Source organism: Arachis ipaensis, chromosome B06, assembly GCF_000816755.2.
Source record: "Arachis ipaensis cultivar K30076 chromosome B06, Araip1.1, whole genome shotgun sequence".
In the NCBI taxonomy this organism is placed as follows: Eukaryota; Viridiplantae; Streptophyta; class Magnoliopsida; order Fabales; family Fabaceae; genus Arachis; species Arachis ipaensis.
In genome coordinates this window covers 2,852,705-2,870,136 of record NC_029790.2, presented here as the reverse complement: position 1 = coordinate 2,870,136, position 17,432 = coordinate 2,852,705, and the positions used below count along the sequence as shown (strand labels likewise).

Below are 17,432 nucleotides of genomic sequence, written 5' to 3'. Positions count from 1 at the left end.
GTCAATTTTATTTTGATAATATAAATTGTTCATACATTGATCCAATGATAAGGCACAGGTCCAAACGAAAGACCCAATCCAAAGCATTGAGCCTCGTCCTATACTGACCTTCGCCCTACGAAGTCGGTCCCTACCACGACTTGCTTTAAAGAAGTTGGGACGAAGATTAGCTGGCAGATAAACACTCATTCAAATGAGTAACTGCTCCTAAAATCTCTCTACCCATTTTCTGGAGCCATATCTCAACCTCCCTAAAATAAAGGGACGGTTATCCACCATAAATAACGGAACTACACCAACGGTGGTTATGAGTTCATCACTATAAATACACTGACACTTCTCAGGTATCTCAGAAGTTCCAATACTCTCTAGACCTGTTTTGCTCCCTTTGCTGACTTTGGCATCGGAGTGTCTTTGCAGGTACTGCCCCCATTTTCTCATACCGAAGTCGGACGGGGCCTTGATCATCAATCCGCTTGGATACTTCCTCATTCAGACGATTGGGCCAGCCAAACTAATACAACTCAATAATCTCCGGTTACCCATCGTAACATAGACCATCACAGAAAATTAAAGATTTATATTTTTATGGATTAAGAACTCATAGTTCACGAGTTCCGTTTTTGCATTTTGATTAGTTGGATATATATTTATATGGATTTCAAAAACTATTTTCATATATGCACCAACCCCATTGCACATGACATGACTGTTTGAAGAATTAGATGTAGCGACTATCTTTTTGGGCCTTATACGGTCTTTGCGGTTATGATTACTCAAACTAAAAAGCCTAAAACATACGTGACCAAAAAAAAAAAGAAAAACGAAAAAAAAAAAAAGAGAAATTAAAAAAACTAGGACAAAATTAAATAAAAATAATATATTCCAGTTGCTTAAGTTCCAGTTGTTAGATCTATTAAGATTAAGATGTATAATAACTACTTGTATTGTAATAACTTCACTTTATTATAACTTTTTTTGTGTGGCTACTTCACTCTATTATACAATATTAATAAAAATACATATATTTACGTAGAGTGCTATGATAATAACTTTCTTCTACATACATAATATTTTAAATTATTTATAAATATACAAAAGGGAGAGATCTTATATATAACTGTTATTGATAGTATTCGGTTGGAGGCGCAATAGACTCGACAAAGAAATGCAGTTTCTTGCACTTATTAGAGAGGTCTTCAACAGTAATAAATTCATCTGGCGCCAAAAAATATTGGCCGGTAACTTAGAGCACCTCCAATGGTGAGTTCCTCTTTGACTTTTTTTTGACATATAGGAACTCTAACCATTGAAGGAGAGAAGGAGTGAGTTCCCGCACAAGGATCAAGGCAAGATATATTAATTTTAAGTATTTTAATTAATTAATTAAGTGGGACCACAATAGGGACTAAAGTTAGTTCCTCCTAATGGAGAAGAGGGAGATGCTTTGAGTTCCTATTTATTGTTTATGACGCAAAAACTGATGTGGAGTTACTTTTTATGACAGGTGGGCCATAAACAGGAACTGGGATGAGTTCCCTACTGGAGATGGTCTTAGTCTACTAATCGAATTTTCATCCTTACATAATAATTGTGTACTCCAACAACGAAAATCTTAACGAATTACAGAGTGATATAATGGTATAGGAGCAAACTACGCAGGTGCAGAGCTACTCATACAAAAAGGGAACAGTAACTCCCTAAATTTTAATTTTTTTTATAAGTTATATATAAATTTTGGTTTAATTTTTTTTTAAATTTTAATTTTAGTCTTTCTATATTAAAAATTTAAATTTTGGCTCTTTCTTAAATTTTATCCTAACTCTCTCCTGCAACCACGACCTCTAACTCATATCTAAAAAAAATCACCTTTAAATTTGATATAATACATGCCTAAAGAAGAGAAAATTGTCAACAATGATAATAAATAAATAAACTAGAAAAAAATAATGCAATCAATATTCCAAGTATATAAACATACATAAAAAAAACAAGGCCTACAACTTAAGATATGCATTTTTCTCTAAACACCTACAGTAGAGAATCTGCAGTTAGATATGGTTGGGAATGAAGGAGAGATGCGTAGAAGGAGATTATAGTTGGAGATGTCGATTGTTGATGCTGCAAGTGTGAAGAGTGCATGAAATTAGTTATACATAAAAAAAAAAAAAATTAGTAGTTTATAAGATTAGAGACTCATTCCGAAGTCTCCCCAGTGATTAAAAGCTTTCCATGGTAATCCAACAAATGGTATGAAGTAGAAAAATTTTAAGGTTTTGAATTGGATGTTGTGCCTCCGAGAGAGAAAAATAAGGGGATCTTAAGATTTTGAGTTGAATGTGATGTCTTCCCATTTTATGTTATCTCGTTTAGTTTCTCTCCAAAGTCTCATATGCCAATTGGTACAATTACAAGAGCAACAATTAAGAGAATAAAAGAATGTTTTACAAATTTGACTAAATCATTTGTTCACAAGATACATTAAGAATTGGACAAGACAATGATTAACGATTATAGAAAGTCAAATATCTTGCTATTTACAAGATGTATTAAAGGCTCTCATTAGTCAAGATAAATTAAATATGCATCACTTTTTTATATTTATTTTATTTTTATTTGATTTTAGTTTGTTTTGTTTGTGTTAGGCTCAATTATAATTTTATCTATTTTTATTTTAGTGAATTTATGAGTTAATGTTTTAAACTTAAGAGGTGTAAAAATTTTCTAAAACTTGATAGCCATTTTTTTCTCTTAATTTTGATGAATGAAAATTTTTTTGAGTTTTTTTTTTTTTAACTTAGGTGTTAATAAGAGAGATAGAGTGATTCTCTTAATTGATGCATCAGAAAATCAAATTGAGATAAATGAGTCAATTTCTTTGATTTTCCATTTTACTATGTGTTACGTTCTGTATTAATGGTGGTTAGAGCTCATCTAGTGGCTAAGGAGTATTCAAGGTGAAGGGAGATTGTTAGTGTGGTGTCTCACATCAAATAAAACAAGGCAAAGAAAAGTGACCAATTAACTTAACACCTTAAGATTTTGAGTTAATGTGGTGTCTCCCTAATAATTAAGAGATTTTCATGGTGGCAGATATAGTTATATTTGACATAACTTCACTCTATTATAATTTTTTTTTAATGATTGCTATGATAATAACTCCCTTATACGTACATAATATTTTAATTTTTTTATAAATATAAGAAAGGGAGAGATCTTATATATAACTGTTACTGGTGGTGTTCGGTGGGGGCATCTCTTGCACCCAATTGAACGGTCTCCAGCAACAATAAGTCATTTGGCGCGAAAAAATATTAGCTGATAACCTGGTCTACCAATCGGGCCTTCATCAATAGTTGGGTACTCCAGCAGCAAAAACCTTAACAAATCACATAGTAGTATACGGACCAACCACGACTTCTAAATTGTATCTATTAGGATGAATCACCTTCAAATTTAATATGATGCGTATTTCAAGTAGAAGATACATAAAAAAAATGAAGTCTATAACTTAAGATATGCATTTCTCTCTAAACACTTACAATGGAGAATTTACAATTAAATATGGTTGGTAACGAAGGAGAGATGCGTAGAAGGAAAAAATGGTTAGGGGTGTTGATTATTAATGGTGTAAGTGTTAATAGTGCATGAAATTAGTTCCATATCAAAACAAATAAGGAAGAGTGAGAAATTTATAAGATGAGAGACTCATTAACTTAACATCTTAAAATTTTGGATTAGATGTAATGTTTTTTCATTTTATGTTCTCCCACTTAATTTTTTTTCGAAGTCTCCCCCGACATGAGTGGTCTTATAAGATTAGAAAAGAAAAGAAATGTGTAATCTCGTGATTATAAATATGAATATAATAAAAAAATATTATATTAGCTATAGCTCAATAATTATTATTTATACATAATATAAATATAGTAAAATTAATTATTATAAAATAAATATTTTATTAAACACAATATCATTTACAAGGTTATAAGAAGTAGATTTTACATGAAATCAAAGTCTTAAGCATCTCACACAAAAAAAGGTCTTAAACATCAAATTAAGAAATTAAATGAGCAACTACCAATAAAATATGTCTTAAAAAAAGTTATTGGTATTCAACACTTAGATTTCTAAATAAAAGATATGTTCATAAACATAAAACAAGTACGAAATAACTGTTATAAAATAAATAAATAAATAAATAAGGAAGAGGTAACAAATATAAAATAAAAAAATATAAAGAAAGAGAAAGAAGTATCGCAATGAAAAGAAAGAGAAAATTGTTTATTGCTGTGTGTATTACTTCATATCAGGTTCTCTATTTATAGGCATACATGGTCATCATTTTCAAACTTCATTAAAGTTTAGTCTGGCTTGAAAAAATCAGTCGCCCATGTAATCAATGGTCATCCATATCAGCTCTTATCACAACACTCCCCCTTTGATAACCATTTAGGATTATTACTTCGTTAAAACCTTGCTAAAGAAAAATCCAGTGGAAAAAAACCTTAGTGAAGGAAAAAGAGTACAATATCTTTTGTGATAGGGACTGTCTCATTAAAAACCTTGTCAAGAAAAATCCAATGGGAAAAACCTGACCAAAGAAAAAAGAGTACAGTCTCCCCCTCTTGTCGACGTCATTTAATGTCTCAAAATCGGCGCATCCCAATCTGATGTACCAATCTTTCAAAAGAGAACTTTGGGAGTGACTTTGTGAATAAATCTGCCAGATTATCACTTGAGCGGATCTACTGGATATCAATTGTCCCTTGATTTTAAAGATCATGAGCGAAGAAGAATTTGCGAGAAATATGCTTTGTTCTATCACTTTTGATATATCCGCCCTTAAGTTGAGCAATGCATGCTGTATTATCTTCAAACAGGATAGTTGGACCTATCTTCTGATCAATCAATCCACATGATGACAGAATATATTGGATCAAACTCCTCACCCAAAAACACTCTCGACTAGCTTCATGTATCGCTAGTATTTCGGCATGGTTAGAGGATGTTGCAGCAATCGTCTGTTTTGTGGACCTCCATGATATCGCTGTATCACCATATGTGAATAGGTATCATGTTTGAGATCTCCCTTTATATAGATCAGACAAGTATCCAACATCTGCATAACCAACTAATTGTGACTTGGATCCATAGGGATAAAACAATCCCATATCAACCGTTCCATGAAGATATCGAAAGATTTGTTTGATTCCGTTCCAATGTCTTCTGGTTGGAGAGGAACTATACCTTGCTAATAAATTCACAGCAAATGATATATCGGGTCGTGTATTATTAGCAAGATATATTAGCGCTCCAATGACACTAAGATATGGTACTTTAGTACAAAGGATATCTTCATTTTCTTTCTTAGGACAGAATTGATCCTTATTCACATCCAAAGATCTTACGATCATTGGTGTACTTAATGGACGTGACTTATCCATATAAAATCTCTTCAAGATCTTTTCTGTGTATGTTGTTTGATGAATAAAGATTCCATTTTTTATATGCTCGATCTGCAGGTTGAGACAAAATTTAGTCTTTCCAAGATCTTTCATCTCAAAATATTCTTTTAAAGCTTTTATAGTTGTTGGAATCTCTTCAGGAGTTCCAATGATATCAACGTACATAGCAATTATAATGAATCCAAATGCAGATTTCTTTATGAAAATACACGGGCAGATATCATCATTTTTGAATCCGTTTTTGGCCAGATACTCAGTAAGACGAGTATACCACATTCGTCCAGATTGCTTTAGACCGTATAAAGATCTTTGCAATTTGACTGAGTATAACCCTTGCGAATATTCATTGGATGGTTTAGATATCTTTAGTCCTTCAGGGACTTTCATATAGATATTCCGATCTAATGAGCCGTATAAGTAGGCTGTTACCACATCCATTAAATGCATATGCAGTTTATGATATGCAGATAAACTGACAAAATAACACAATGTTATCGCATCCACTACAGGGGAATACATTTCTTCATAATCTATACCGGGCCTTTGTGAAAAATCTTGTGCCACAAGTCGGGCTTTATAGCGCACAACTTTATTTTTCTCATTTCGTTTTCTCACAAATACCCACCTGTATCCAACATGTTTTACATCTTCTGGTGTACGGACTACAGGTCCGAAGACTTCACGTTTTGCAAGTGAGTTTAATTCAGCCTTCATGGCTTCTTTCCATTTTGGCCAATCATTTCTTTGTCGACATTTTTCGACTGATCTTGGCTCAAGATCCTTGCTTTCATGCATGATATTTAATGTCACATTATATGCAAATATTTCAGTGACAATTGTCTTATTTCGGTTCCATTTCTCTCCTGTAAAGATATAATTTATCGAGATCTCGTCATTTTCACAATTTTCAGGTACCTGAACGTCTTCTGGCGTTAAAACTATATCAGAATTTTGGACAATTGCAGGTGTCTTTCCTATGTATTTTTCAACAGAAATAATATTCACCTCTTTTCGCTTTCGAGGATTTTTGTCTTTGGAACCGACAGGCCTGCCACGCTTCTTGCGTGAATTTGCTTCAGTGGCTATTTGTCCAACTGGGACATCAATTCGAATTGGGGCATTTTTCGCTGGTATATAAGATTTGTTTATCCTCTTTGTATCGGAAAATGCATCAGGCAATTCATTTGCTATTCTCTGTAAATGTATAATCTTTTGAACTTCTAGTTCACATTGCCCTGATCGAGGATATAAATGCATAAAGGATGATGCATTCCAATTAAGTTCCTTTTCAGGAAGTTTATTCTCTCCCCCTAATGTTGGAAATTTTGATTCATCAAAATGACAATCCCTAAACCGGGTTTTAAATACATCTCCAGTTTGTATTTCAAGATACCTCACTGTAGATGGAGAATCATATCCAACATATATCCCCAGTTTTCTTTTGGGTCCCATTTTGGTGCGATTAGATTGTGCAATGGGAACATATATCGCACACCAAATATTCTTAAATGGGAAACATTTGGCTGCTGGCCAAAAGCTAATTACATAGGAGAGAACTGATGATAACTCGTCGGCCTCAATCGAATAAGTGCCGCGGCGTGTAAAATAGCATGCCCCCAAACCGAGGTTGGGTGATTTGTTCTCATAAGTAAGGGTCTAACAATTAATTGGAGGCGCTTAATAAGTGATTTTGCTAACCCATTTTGTGTGTGAACATAAGCTACTGGATGTTCAACACTTATTCCATTAGCCATACAATAAACATCAAAAGCTTGGAAAGTAAATTCACCAGCATTATCAAGACGAATTGCTTTGATTGGATTTTTTGGAAATTGTACTTTTAATCAAATAATTTGAGTCAGTAATCTCGCAAACGCCAGATTATGAGAAGATAATAAGCACACATGTGACCATCTTGAAGATGCGTCTATTAGGACCATAAAATATCTAAAAGATCCACATGGTGGATGAATAGGTCCACATATATCACCTTGAATCCTTTCTAGGAATTCAGGGGACTCAAATCCAATCTTTACTAGTGATGGCCTTAAAATTAACTTCCCTTGAGAACATGCAGCACAACAAAATTCACTAGTTTTAAAAATCTTCTGGTTCTTTAGTGAATGTCCATGGGAGTTTTCAATAATTCTCCGTATCATGGTTGTTCCCAGATGACCCAATCGGTCTGCCAAGTTATGAATTCGTTTGGGCTAGTAAACTTCTGGTTTACAATGGCATGTGATTCAATTGCACTAATCTTAGTATAATACAACCTAGATGAAAGTGAGGGCAACTTTTCTAATATAACATTTTTATTTAAATCATGAGTTATGATACATAAATACTCATGATTTCCCTCATTCATAGTCTCAATATGATATCAATTTTTGCGAATATCTTTGAAACTCAATAAGTTTCTCAAAAACTTGGTAGATAATAGTGCATTATTTATTACGAATTTTGTTCCTCCGGAAAACAAAATTATAGCTCTTCTGGAGCCTTCTATCACATTGCCTGAGCCAATAATAGTATTAACATACTCTTCTTTTGGCACAAGATGGATAAAATATATATCACTTTTAAGAATAGTGTGCGAACTTACACTATCCGCAAGGCAAATATCTTCAGAATATGTCCTTACCATTTTTCTTCAGAGACAAATAATAATAATAATAAAATAAGTAGAAGTACATACATAGTAAAATTATTTATTGCTGTGTGTATTACTTCATATCAAATTCTTTATTTATAGACATACATGAACATCATTTTTAAACTTCATTAAAGTTTAGTCTGGTTTAAAAAAATCAGCCGCCCATGTAGTCAATGTTCATCGTATCAAGCTCTTATCACAACAATAACTACTCTTTTATAAGAGAGTGATTGCCTCATACTTAACAGACATAAACCACCTTGAACAGTTAAATGCATGCAAAATCCTACAAAAACAACTGAATAAAGAGAAATATCTAACATCACTAGAATTTTATCATCACTATTAAATACTTTTTTCTATACAGAATGAAGAGAATGCCCAAGGTAATAGGCAGCATACCTTTCTAGTCTGTTCTTTGAAAATAAAATTAGTAGTCTCCAAATCAATCTGTCAATGAAGGAAGCAATTTCTTCCCATTAAATAAATAATGCAAAAAGTAGTTCATCAAAAAAATATTTGGATGTTGATGTCTAAAATTATAAATTATATCATTATACATAGAAGTATAGAACCAAAATAATCACAAGAGCTTAAGTTGTGCACGGAATCCGTGCCCTTTTCTCTTTCTTTCTCTCTATTCTATTCTTCTCAGTTCTCCCTCTCTTAGGTTCTGGGAATCCAAATTCGAAACCCTAGAAGTTCAGCTTCCACCTTCCAGAACCTGACAATTCTCCTAACGGAACCCTAGATTTTCTCAGCACCCTGATCCAATTACTCACCCAATCGAGTTCACATACTCTAATCCACGCCCCGAATTTCCCATTCCCAGTTCGTCTCCAAACCCTCGATCGGCGTGAATTTCCGAACAATTCGATCAATTTAGCTACGGTGGCTCTCGCGCATGGGTAAGATTCTCCGAGAAACCGGGAAACCGTCCTCCAGTACTGCTTCGCCGGCATCGTCTTCAGCTCCGGCAACGACGTCGTCTACGTCCGTGACCGAAACAGTTAGGGGGTCTCATCATTTCAAGATCACGGGGTATTCTCTTTCGAAGGGGATTGGGATTGGGAAGTACGTGGCCTCGGATACGTTCTCGGTTGGTGGGTACGATTGGGCGATCTACTTTTACCCTGATGGAAAGAGCGTTGAGGACAATGCCACCTACGTTTCTCTCTTCATCGCTCTCGCCAGCGACGGCACCGACGTTAGGGCGCTCTTTGAGCTGACCCTTTTGGATCAGAGCGGGAAGGAGAGGCACAAGGTCCATAGCCATTTCGAGAGGACGCTCGAAAGCGGGCCGTACACGTTGAAGTACCGGGGTAGCATGTGGTATGCTAAATTTTATGTGATTTGAGTTCGAGAGCTTGAAGTTTATTGCATTTATTTTATTTTGATTGATGCTGTTGTTACCAATTTATGTTATCTGATCATTTGGTATGCGTTTTATATGCGTGTGGAGAAGGTTTAACTTTGTGACTGGCTTTTTGTGTTGATGTTGTGGAGACAGATAATGGAATAATAATTTGAGGAAGAGGAAGAGGTGATTCTCATGTTTTATGAGTAATTTTGTGCCATCTGAAACAATGACTTCGATGATATGCAAATTTGTCACGAGTATGATTATTTGTAGGCATTCATGTTATGGGAGCTCTTGGGGACTAGTTGGTTTTTATTTCATTTCATGTTTCTAAGTTTTCTCTGCTTTTGGGGTTTGAGTATTATGGAGGAAATAGTGTAACAAGATTTTATTTCTTTTATTGTCTTATTCCCTTTTAGCTCATAAAATTATGATATAGAAAACACTAGAAGTGAAATAAAAAACAAACAGACCCTTGTCTTCTCTCTGTGTTATGAATTTATTTGTCTCAGTTGTGGTTTATATGCACAAGAAGACCATACACGAGGTGGTTACAGGAGACCTACGTAGACATGATACATGATAGAGCGCAATGACATCGTTTGGTCTATATCGCCAACCCCACTAGGTGGGATAAGGCTTTGTTGTTGTTTTGTTGTTCTGGTTTATTTGCACCCATGCACACAAAACTTTTTGTCCTAAAGCCAGTCCAAAGAGTTTGTGAAACGCTGATTGGTTGTCTGATGCTGTGTGTTTCAGGGGTTACAAACGATTCTTTAAGAGAACGGCTCTAGAAACATCTGACTACCTTAAAGATGATTGCCTATCTGTGAATTGTAGTGTTGGTGTGGTGAGATCACACACAGAAGGCCCTAGAATCTATTCTATAGGAATTCCTCCATCTAACATTGGTGAGCAATTTGGTCAACTACTGGAAAGCGGAAGAGGAACTGATGTGAGTTTTGAAGTGAATGGAGAAATTTTTGCGGCCCATAAATTGGTACTAGCTGCACGATCACCCGTTTTCAGAGCCCAACTTTTTGGTCCTATGAAAGATCAGAATACTGATTGTATAAAAGTTGAAGATATGGAGGCTCCAGTCTTTAAGGCATGACTAAATGCTGTTTTGCTATTCTTTTTTAATTTGCTTTGTGTTTCTGCATGCTTGGCAAATATGGTTTTGGACATCGGGGTGTTTTCTTTTTGGGGGGGATGTACATATGCTTTGGGTTAAGGTCTGGGACTCCGGGTTTGTTGATTATTGTAAGCTGTGAAATGTTTTCTGCAGGCATCACTTCATTATATGTACTGGGACACACTACCTGATTTGCATGAGCTAACTGGACTGAACACAAAATGGGCAACTACCTTGATGGCTCAACATCTGCTAGCGGCAGCTGATCGGTATGCCTTAGAGAGGCTTAGGCTGATGTGTGAAGCAAGTCTCTGTGAAGATGTTGCAATAAACACTGTGGCTACGACTTTAGCTTTAGCAAAAAGAGTCACCAAAAAAAAAAAAACACCTCATAAAAGGGTTTGCAAGTTTCCTAATGCCGGAAATTATTTTGTTAATTTAATCTGGATTGATTTGAATAGAAATATTGATCCACCTTTATTTCTTAATAAACTAAAGTATTTTCCCCCGGTTGGGACTTTCAGCCGTGATGCAAACTGATGGGTTTGACTACTTGAAGGAAAGTTGCCCTTCTGTACTGACAGAGCTACTGGAGTATGTGGCTAGATTCACTGAGCATTCGGACTTGATGTTCAAGCACAGGAATGATGTACTCCTTGATGGCAGCGACATAAATGGGAGGCGGGTGAAGCAAAGGCTTTATAATAACTAAGTCTGTGTACACTGTACTCAACTCAAATTGCTCTCTGTAGAGTCTTCTTTCACTCTCCCTTTTTTAAAAAGGATAGCGAGATAAGCTTTATAGGATTTAGAGTCAATTTTTAATTCTTAGCTTATTCATGTGTATGAGACGTAAATGTAATGTAATCTGTGATTGTAGTGTTGTACTATCAATGCTCCGTTTGATTGTGTAGTTTTCTGTAATGCCTTCAAGTTCGTTTTCGTTTTCGTTGAAAGAAACCTGTCTGAAAGTAGTGATCACTGATCAGTCAGCGTCTGTTCAGAGTTCATGCATTCTTAGAGACGTTAGAAAGGTATCCTCTGACGAAATTCTCCCTATCTTTCCATTTAGCTATGGCGATGATGTTGCCAATACCTCTTTTTTATGCGTTCTTTATTGAAAGCCACCGTATCAACGCGTGCCAAGCATCTTTATAGCAATACCTTTTGTGTTTGTCCGTTATCATGATTGCTATGTTTCTCAACTAATGATTAATGGGATATAAACAAAACTTTTACGCAACACACAGTATTTAAAACAATAAATCCCTTATTTGTTTTACTCTATTTGTAAACGATCTTGAAGGTCTCAAGTGCAAATAAACATCAATACAATTGCGTTTTCACTCATGGGTCATGGCTCATGTTATTTTGTATGTTTTTTCCCCCTTACGTTATATTTTCATGTTTGTAAAACACTTGAACCAATTTAAAACATTACAAAAGAATGAAAGGGTTAAAATATTTTAAATAATATAGAATTTAATTTCTATACTATGACTATGTGACGTAATTATACTTGGTAGTTAAATAATAAAAATGTAAGTGTTCCGGACGCGAGATTAGGATTACCTCTCATAGTGGTCGAACATGAATTTATAGATCAAAATACAAAGCTGCAGCAAATCTTCTTGTTTTGGGTCGGCATCTCCACATGGGTGGAAGTGTACCTGCAAAAGACTCCTGATAATAGAATTAATATAGTCTAAGAGATATTAGGATTAGAATTAAGATTAGACGTGATATTTTGGGCTTGTATATATTTATAGAGTTTGAAGAGAAGATCTGTAAAGATTCGAAAAAATTTGTGCAAAATATATGCGGAATCTTGTGTGGATACGATCATATAATCGGGTCAGTTTGGCTAAACTTCTTAAATAAGTTCTTTTAAAAAAAGAGTTTAAAATATAAGAATTTTTATTAATAACAACTTTTAAATAAGTTATTTTGTATTTGAAAAGTTATTATAGAAGTTCTTGTTTTAAAGTTGTGCATTTAATAGGAATGATAAAATAGCTTTTGAAAATAGAAGTCACATTTTTTAACTTCTTCAAAGGCTCTTAAATAATTTTTGAAAAAGTTAAAAGTTTATCTAAAAAATTGTACTAAAGTCTAAACACTATTAATATAAATTTTTATAAGTCAAAAGCTAAAAAAAAAAAAAAAGTAGCTTTTGGAGTTTCCAAACGCACGTCTTTTGTGGGCCGACATGCTCGAGTTATGAAATTAGATCTAGTCTAAAAGGTGGAAACTCAGGTGCAGTCGACTTCACGTAAAGTTGATACTTGAAACCGGTTAAATGATTTAACTGACTAAATTTTTATCAAACACTTTTCAAATATTAACTTCATGTGAAGTCGGCTTTACCTGAGTTTTTACCGGTCTAAAAACTGGCATGTCTCATGAAGCTTATATATTAAATTATTCTAAACATTTTTCGTTTCTTTAATTTCAATTAAGTGACCATATAAGTTAAAAATTATTATCTTAAATAAATTATGTTTAGTTATTTTCGTAATAAATTAATTTTGCTCTATTCAATAAAACAATGCATTCGGGCTTGGGCGGGGCCTCGGGGGGCAATTATGGAATAACAGAAAATCTTCATATATACGTATACGTTTACATCAACTTGAGTGCTTGGTTCCCATTTTCTACTGCACTCTCTTCCTTTGTTCTCAAAATGGTAATGTCCCTTTCGTTCTTTCTTCCTCTTCTTCTTCTCTCTACTTCCGATTTTCTCATCTCTGTGATTCGTTTTTTTGTCACGACGGGTCCTAAAGTATGTTCCTTTTTTCCTTTTTTCCCCCCCGGTTTTTGGGCGGGTGTAGTTGTTCTTCTCGTACTTCAAGGATTTGGTGGGAAGAGAAGTAACGGTGGAGCTCAAGAACGATTTGGCCATAAGGGGCACTCTTCACTCCGTTGACCAGTACCTCAACATCAAGCTCGAGAACACTCGCGTCGTTGACCAAGACAAGTACCCCCATATGGTATGCTTCTTTCTAGGGTTTATTCTTTTTCTGTCCTCAATTTTAGGGCTTATGGGGTTTTGCATTGCAAAAACTTTGAATTCATGATCAATGGACTTCTCGGTATTATAGTCACTGATATTGTTGATAATTCCTGTTAATGATTGGAATTTTTTTAACATTTATTTGATTTTTGGCAAACCATATTGAGTATTCTGTCAAATTTGTGTACTTTAATGTTCTGCCAACCGGATTGCTTAATGCTGACCATTTCTTGATGAATTGCTGACTATTGCTTGATGAAGTATTAAAGCAATTAGGTGCTTCTTGTGTATGTGAATAAGATTATTCTTCAATCGAATCTGTATGTGTGCCAGAGGTTGGTTAATTTTAGATATGGATTTGGCTGTAGGTGAAAGTGAATTGCAAAACCTTGTATGAAGGGGGTTTTCTTATTTAAATAGACAGATCACAGAAGTGAAGAATAAGTAGAACTATGGTCATGGTATTGTACTGATTGTAACTTACTGTTTTTGTGGGATTGTTGCTTACTTGCCTTAATGTGACCATAACTCATAGTAAGTTATTATGTTTCTTCAACTGCTAAGCCTAACACTTACCTTAACAAACTAATGATTATAAGGATCATGGTCTTTAATTTTCTTTCTTATGTGATTTAGACAGGGAGGGATGTAAGTTTCTCCTTTCAACTGTTCATGTTGTAGTATTATGGTTCGAATCCTTCTATTTGTTCTTTATATTTGTGTGAAATTTCTATTTGTTTTATTGAGGTTTAGCCATGGTACAAAAAGTACAATTGTTGCTGCATGAGTTATGGGTTAGAGGTCGTGGGTTAAAATCCTGCAAATAGTTCCTTTGTGTGCTCTGGTAGGACTGTGTATACTCTTTCAAGGGCACATCGGGTGGAATTTTAGGATCCCTTCAGTTCTAATAGAGGGTGAGCCTTGACAGTTGATACACAATAAGGTTGTTGTCTTGTAATAAGAGGTTATTGGTTCAGATCTGGAAACAAGCTTTAGGTTTCAAGAGGTAAGGCTGTGTCCATCTGCCCTTTTTAGACTACACCTGGTACTAGCCTCATGCACTGAGACACCCTATTGGGTTCCAATTGGAACTTTAATATGAGATTGTATATGGTCTACTTTGTTGATTATTTTGAGAGCCACGTCAAGTTTCAGGGTTGTCTGTTATTTCATCGATTCCCTTCTACATTTTAATGTGTTTCATATGAGTGTGTTAGTATGTTTTGATTTTGTTTATATGTTTAGAGTATGTTTGGGAGTTTGCAGATGATGGAAGACAATGGTCATTAATGGAGTAGAAAAGAAAGATGAGGATTGGAGTTAACGATCATAGGGCACTTTATTGTTTGGTAGGAGAAGAGAAGGGAGAGAAGCTTGAATACACTGTGGGAATCATAAAATTCATTGTTTTGAATTGCTGAGGGGTGGTCTCGCCATCTCGGTTTTCTTTGATGGCAATTTCACTCGCTTTTGGAGAAACTTCTGAACATACAATTTTATCAAAGTCTCTTTCCCATTCTAAGCCACTCCATTTTTGTTCTCCTATTGTTAGCCTTAGGCCTATAGGAGTTGTACTAGGGTGGAATGAGAACTCGGGGATTTTGCAGGCTGTCAATGCTTGTCTTCCTTATTTCCGTTATGTTAATAATTGAAATGGTAATGTCTTGTAGATTATTGGAATTTGGAAAGATTTGGGAGTTTATGAATTTGCATTTGAAGGTTTTGCCCCCAATTTTTGTACTCGAATGGCCTGAAATTTTGGCTATTGATGTATGCCATGAAAAAAAAAAAAAAGAGAGAAGGGATATAATAATGAGTTGATGTGTTGTTATGAGGTTAGATGGTGAGGGAGAAGACAAGATAAATAATAAAGCACGCTTCTGTAATAGAATATATGAGTGAGAGATACTCGCTTTAAAATTACTTTGTGAAAGGATTATAGGACATGGCTTTGTGTAATGTGTATAAAGGAACTTGGTAGTAGGATATAGTCTCTGGAGTTCGTACAGGTTTCTCTGATTATCACGTGTTTCATTCTGCAATCTGAAGCTATGTTCTCCTCTTGTTAATTATGTTATATTTTATTGTCTCAATTTGGCATGTATACTGTAACTAGCTTCAGTGTTGATTCTTCATGTTATAATCATCCATGCTTTCATGTATCCATTCTAGCAATTACATAACTATGAATATGATGAGTTTATATATAATGTATGTTACTCTTTGATCTCAGCTTTCTGTGAGGAACTGCTTCATCAGAGGTTCAGTGGTCAGATACGTGCAATTACCTCCAGAAGGCGTGGACGTTGAACTATTGCACGATGCCACTAGGAGAGAAGCTCGGGGTGGTTAATCGGTTATTCTTATAGTATATCTTTCTGTTGTAGTCTGTTTGGATCGAAATGTCATGGATATTTTGGTTTCGGATAAAGAAAGAAACATTTAACAGATGTTGAGACTTTTTATCTGCATTCCTTTATCCGTCTATTCTCTTGAAAGCATTGTCCAATTTTTACTATGACAAAGTGATAACTGAGTTTCTCTTTTCCTTGCCCTTGTTTCCTTGTTTCAAAGTATGATGGATGGTGACTGAACTTCAGTGATAGTTACTGTAGACAGGTTGTTAAGGGATTATCTTGTGTAAATGTTATGATGTGAGTATCACCATGAAATTGCAAAATTATGATTTTTGTATTATTATTTTATTATGCTTTGTCAACCCCTTTTCTTAATGGAATGTATTGAACTTAGATTCGAAGAAATATTTGTGCCCAAGTCTAAGACTTTGCAAACTCGTCAAATGTTCACGTTGTTTTATAAATCATCTACTTAAAAGAACTTAAAAGTTGGACCTAAGTGATAACCATGCATGAATTCACTGTCATAATTGCATTGACATTATGTCAGAACGGGAGACAAATATTGTATGAGATAGCACATAGCAGAAAGGGGAAGATTTATTACTTTACGTGTCGTATAAGCGTATGATTAAATAAGATTAGCCTCTAATCTCTAGAATATATCCATCGGAGAAAAATTATTTTCTGAAGAAAAACTTGATATTCTTACTCAATTACATTCTATTTTCTATATTCGACAAATAAATTAACATGTGCAGAAATAATGAATTTTCATAAGCTATATAAACATCTTTTATTGAATTTTATAGATCTTTGGTGGAAAAAAATTTTACACACACGATTAAGTGTGTATTGTCACATTAACTATAAAAATAATAAATTTTTTTTATTTATTACTTCAAAAATTATTCAAGCGTATAAATTTAATTAAATGGCTATATAAAACTTGTCATTGCATTAAAGTTATATTCTTTTATTTCTTTGAAATCAAATAATAACACACATATTAAGAACTTTTTCAGGGTAAACTTGGAGAGAGAAAGTTATATAAATTGATTGTTCTCCCATAGAATTAATTATAACCATCCTCAGAGTACCAATAAACACACAATATTTTATAGATGATTTAGAAATCTCCTTAAAAACATAATAGAAAAAATGTTAGTTGAATATTATAAATAGACATGTTTTAAAAACTGAAAGAAATATGTCAGATAAGTCATTGAATAATTTTTATTTATTATCTTTACATAATTTTGTAAACAGTCATCTTAAATTCTAAATAGTACATTAATGAATCAAATAGTTTTAGAACAGTGTTAAAAAATGAACATTATAACAGTGAATTTCAATTAATATTATAATAAATTGCTTAACAAGTCTAATATACAATCTATTTAAAATGTTTTTATTAAATTTAAATTTAGATTTTTTTTAAGTAAA

The 17,432-nt window shown here is 34.1% G+C and overlaps 1 protein-coding gene across 3 annotated transcripts in view; it reads left to right on the top strand.

The window, feature by feature from the left end:
* The window catches only part of LOC107645359 (sm-like protein LSM2), a 64,070-nt gene extending 47,744 nt beyond the window's left edge, over positions 1–16,326 (top strand). The window contains exons 1-6 of one of the 3 annotated variants that reach the window (XM_016349370.2): positions 8,681–9,453; positions 10,241–10,589; positions 10,770–11,023; positions 11,115–11,301; positions 13,448–13,606; positions 15,863–16,326. In XM_016349370.2, the coding sequence (XP_016204856.1) occupies positions 9,026–9,453; positions 10,241–10,589; positions 10,770–11,023; positions 11,115–11,301; positions 13,448–13,606; positions 15,863–15,982 (1,497 nt within the window). In that variant the 5' untranslated portion in view covers positions 8,681–9,025 and the 3' untranslated portion in view covers positions 15,983–16,326. Of the gene's footprint in view, positions 1–8,680; positions 9,454–10,240; positions 10,590–10,769; positions 11,024–11,114; positions 11,567–13,192; positions 13,303–13,447; positions 13,607–15,862 lie in introns of those variants that run through there. The other 2 variants (XM_016349369.2, XM_021103723.1) reach the window with 2 other exon arrangements.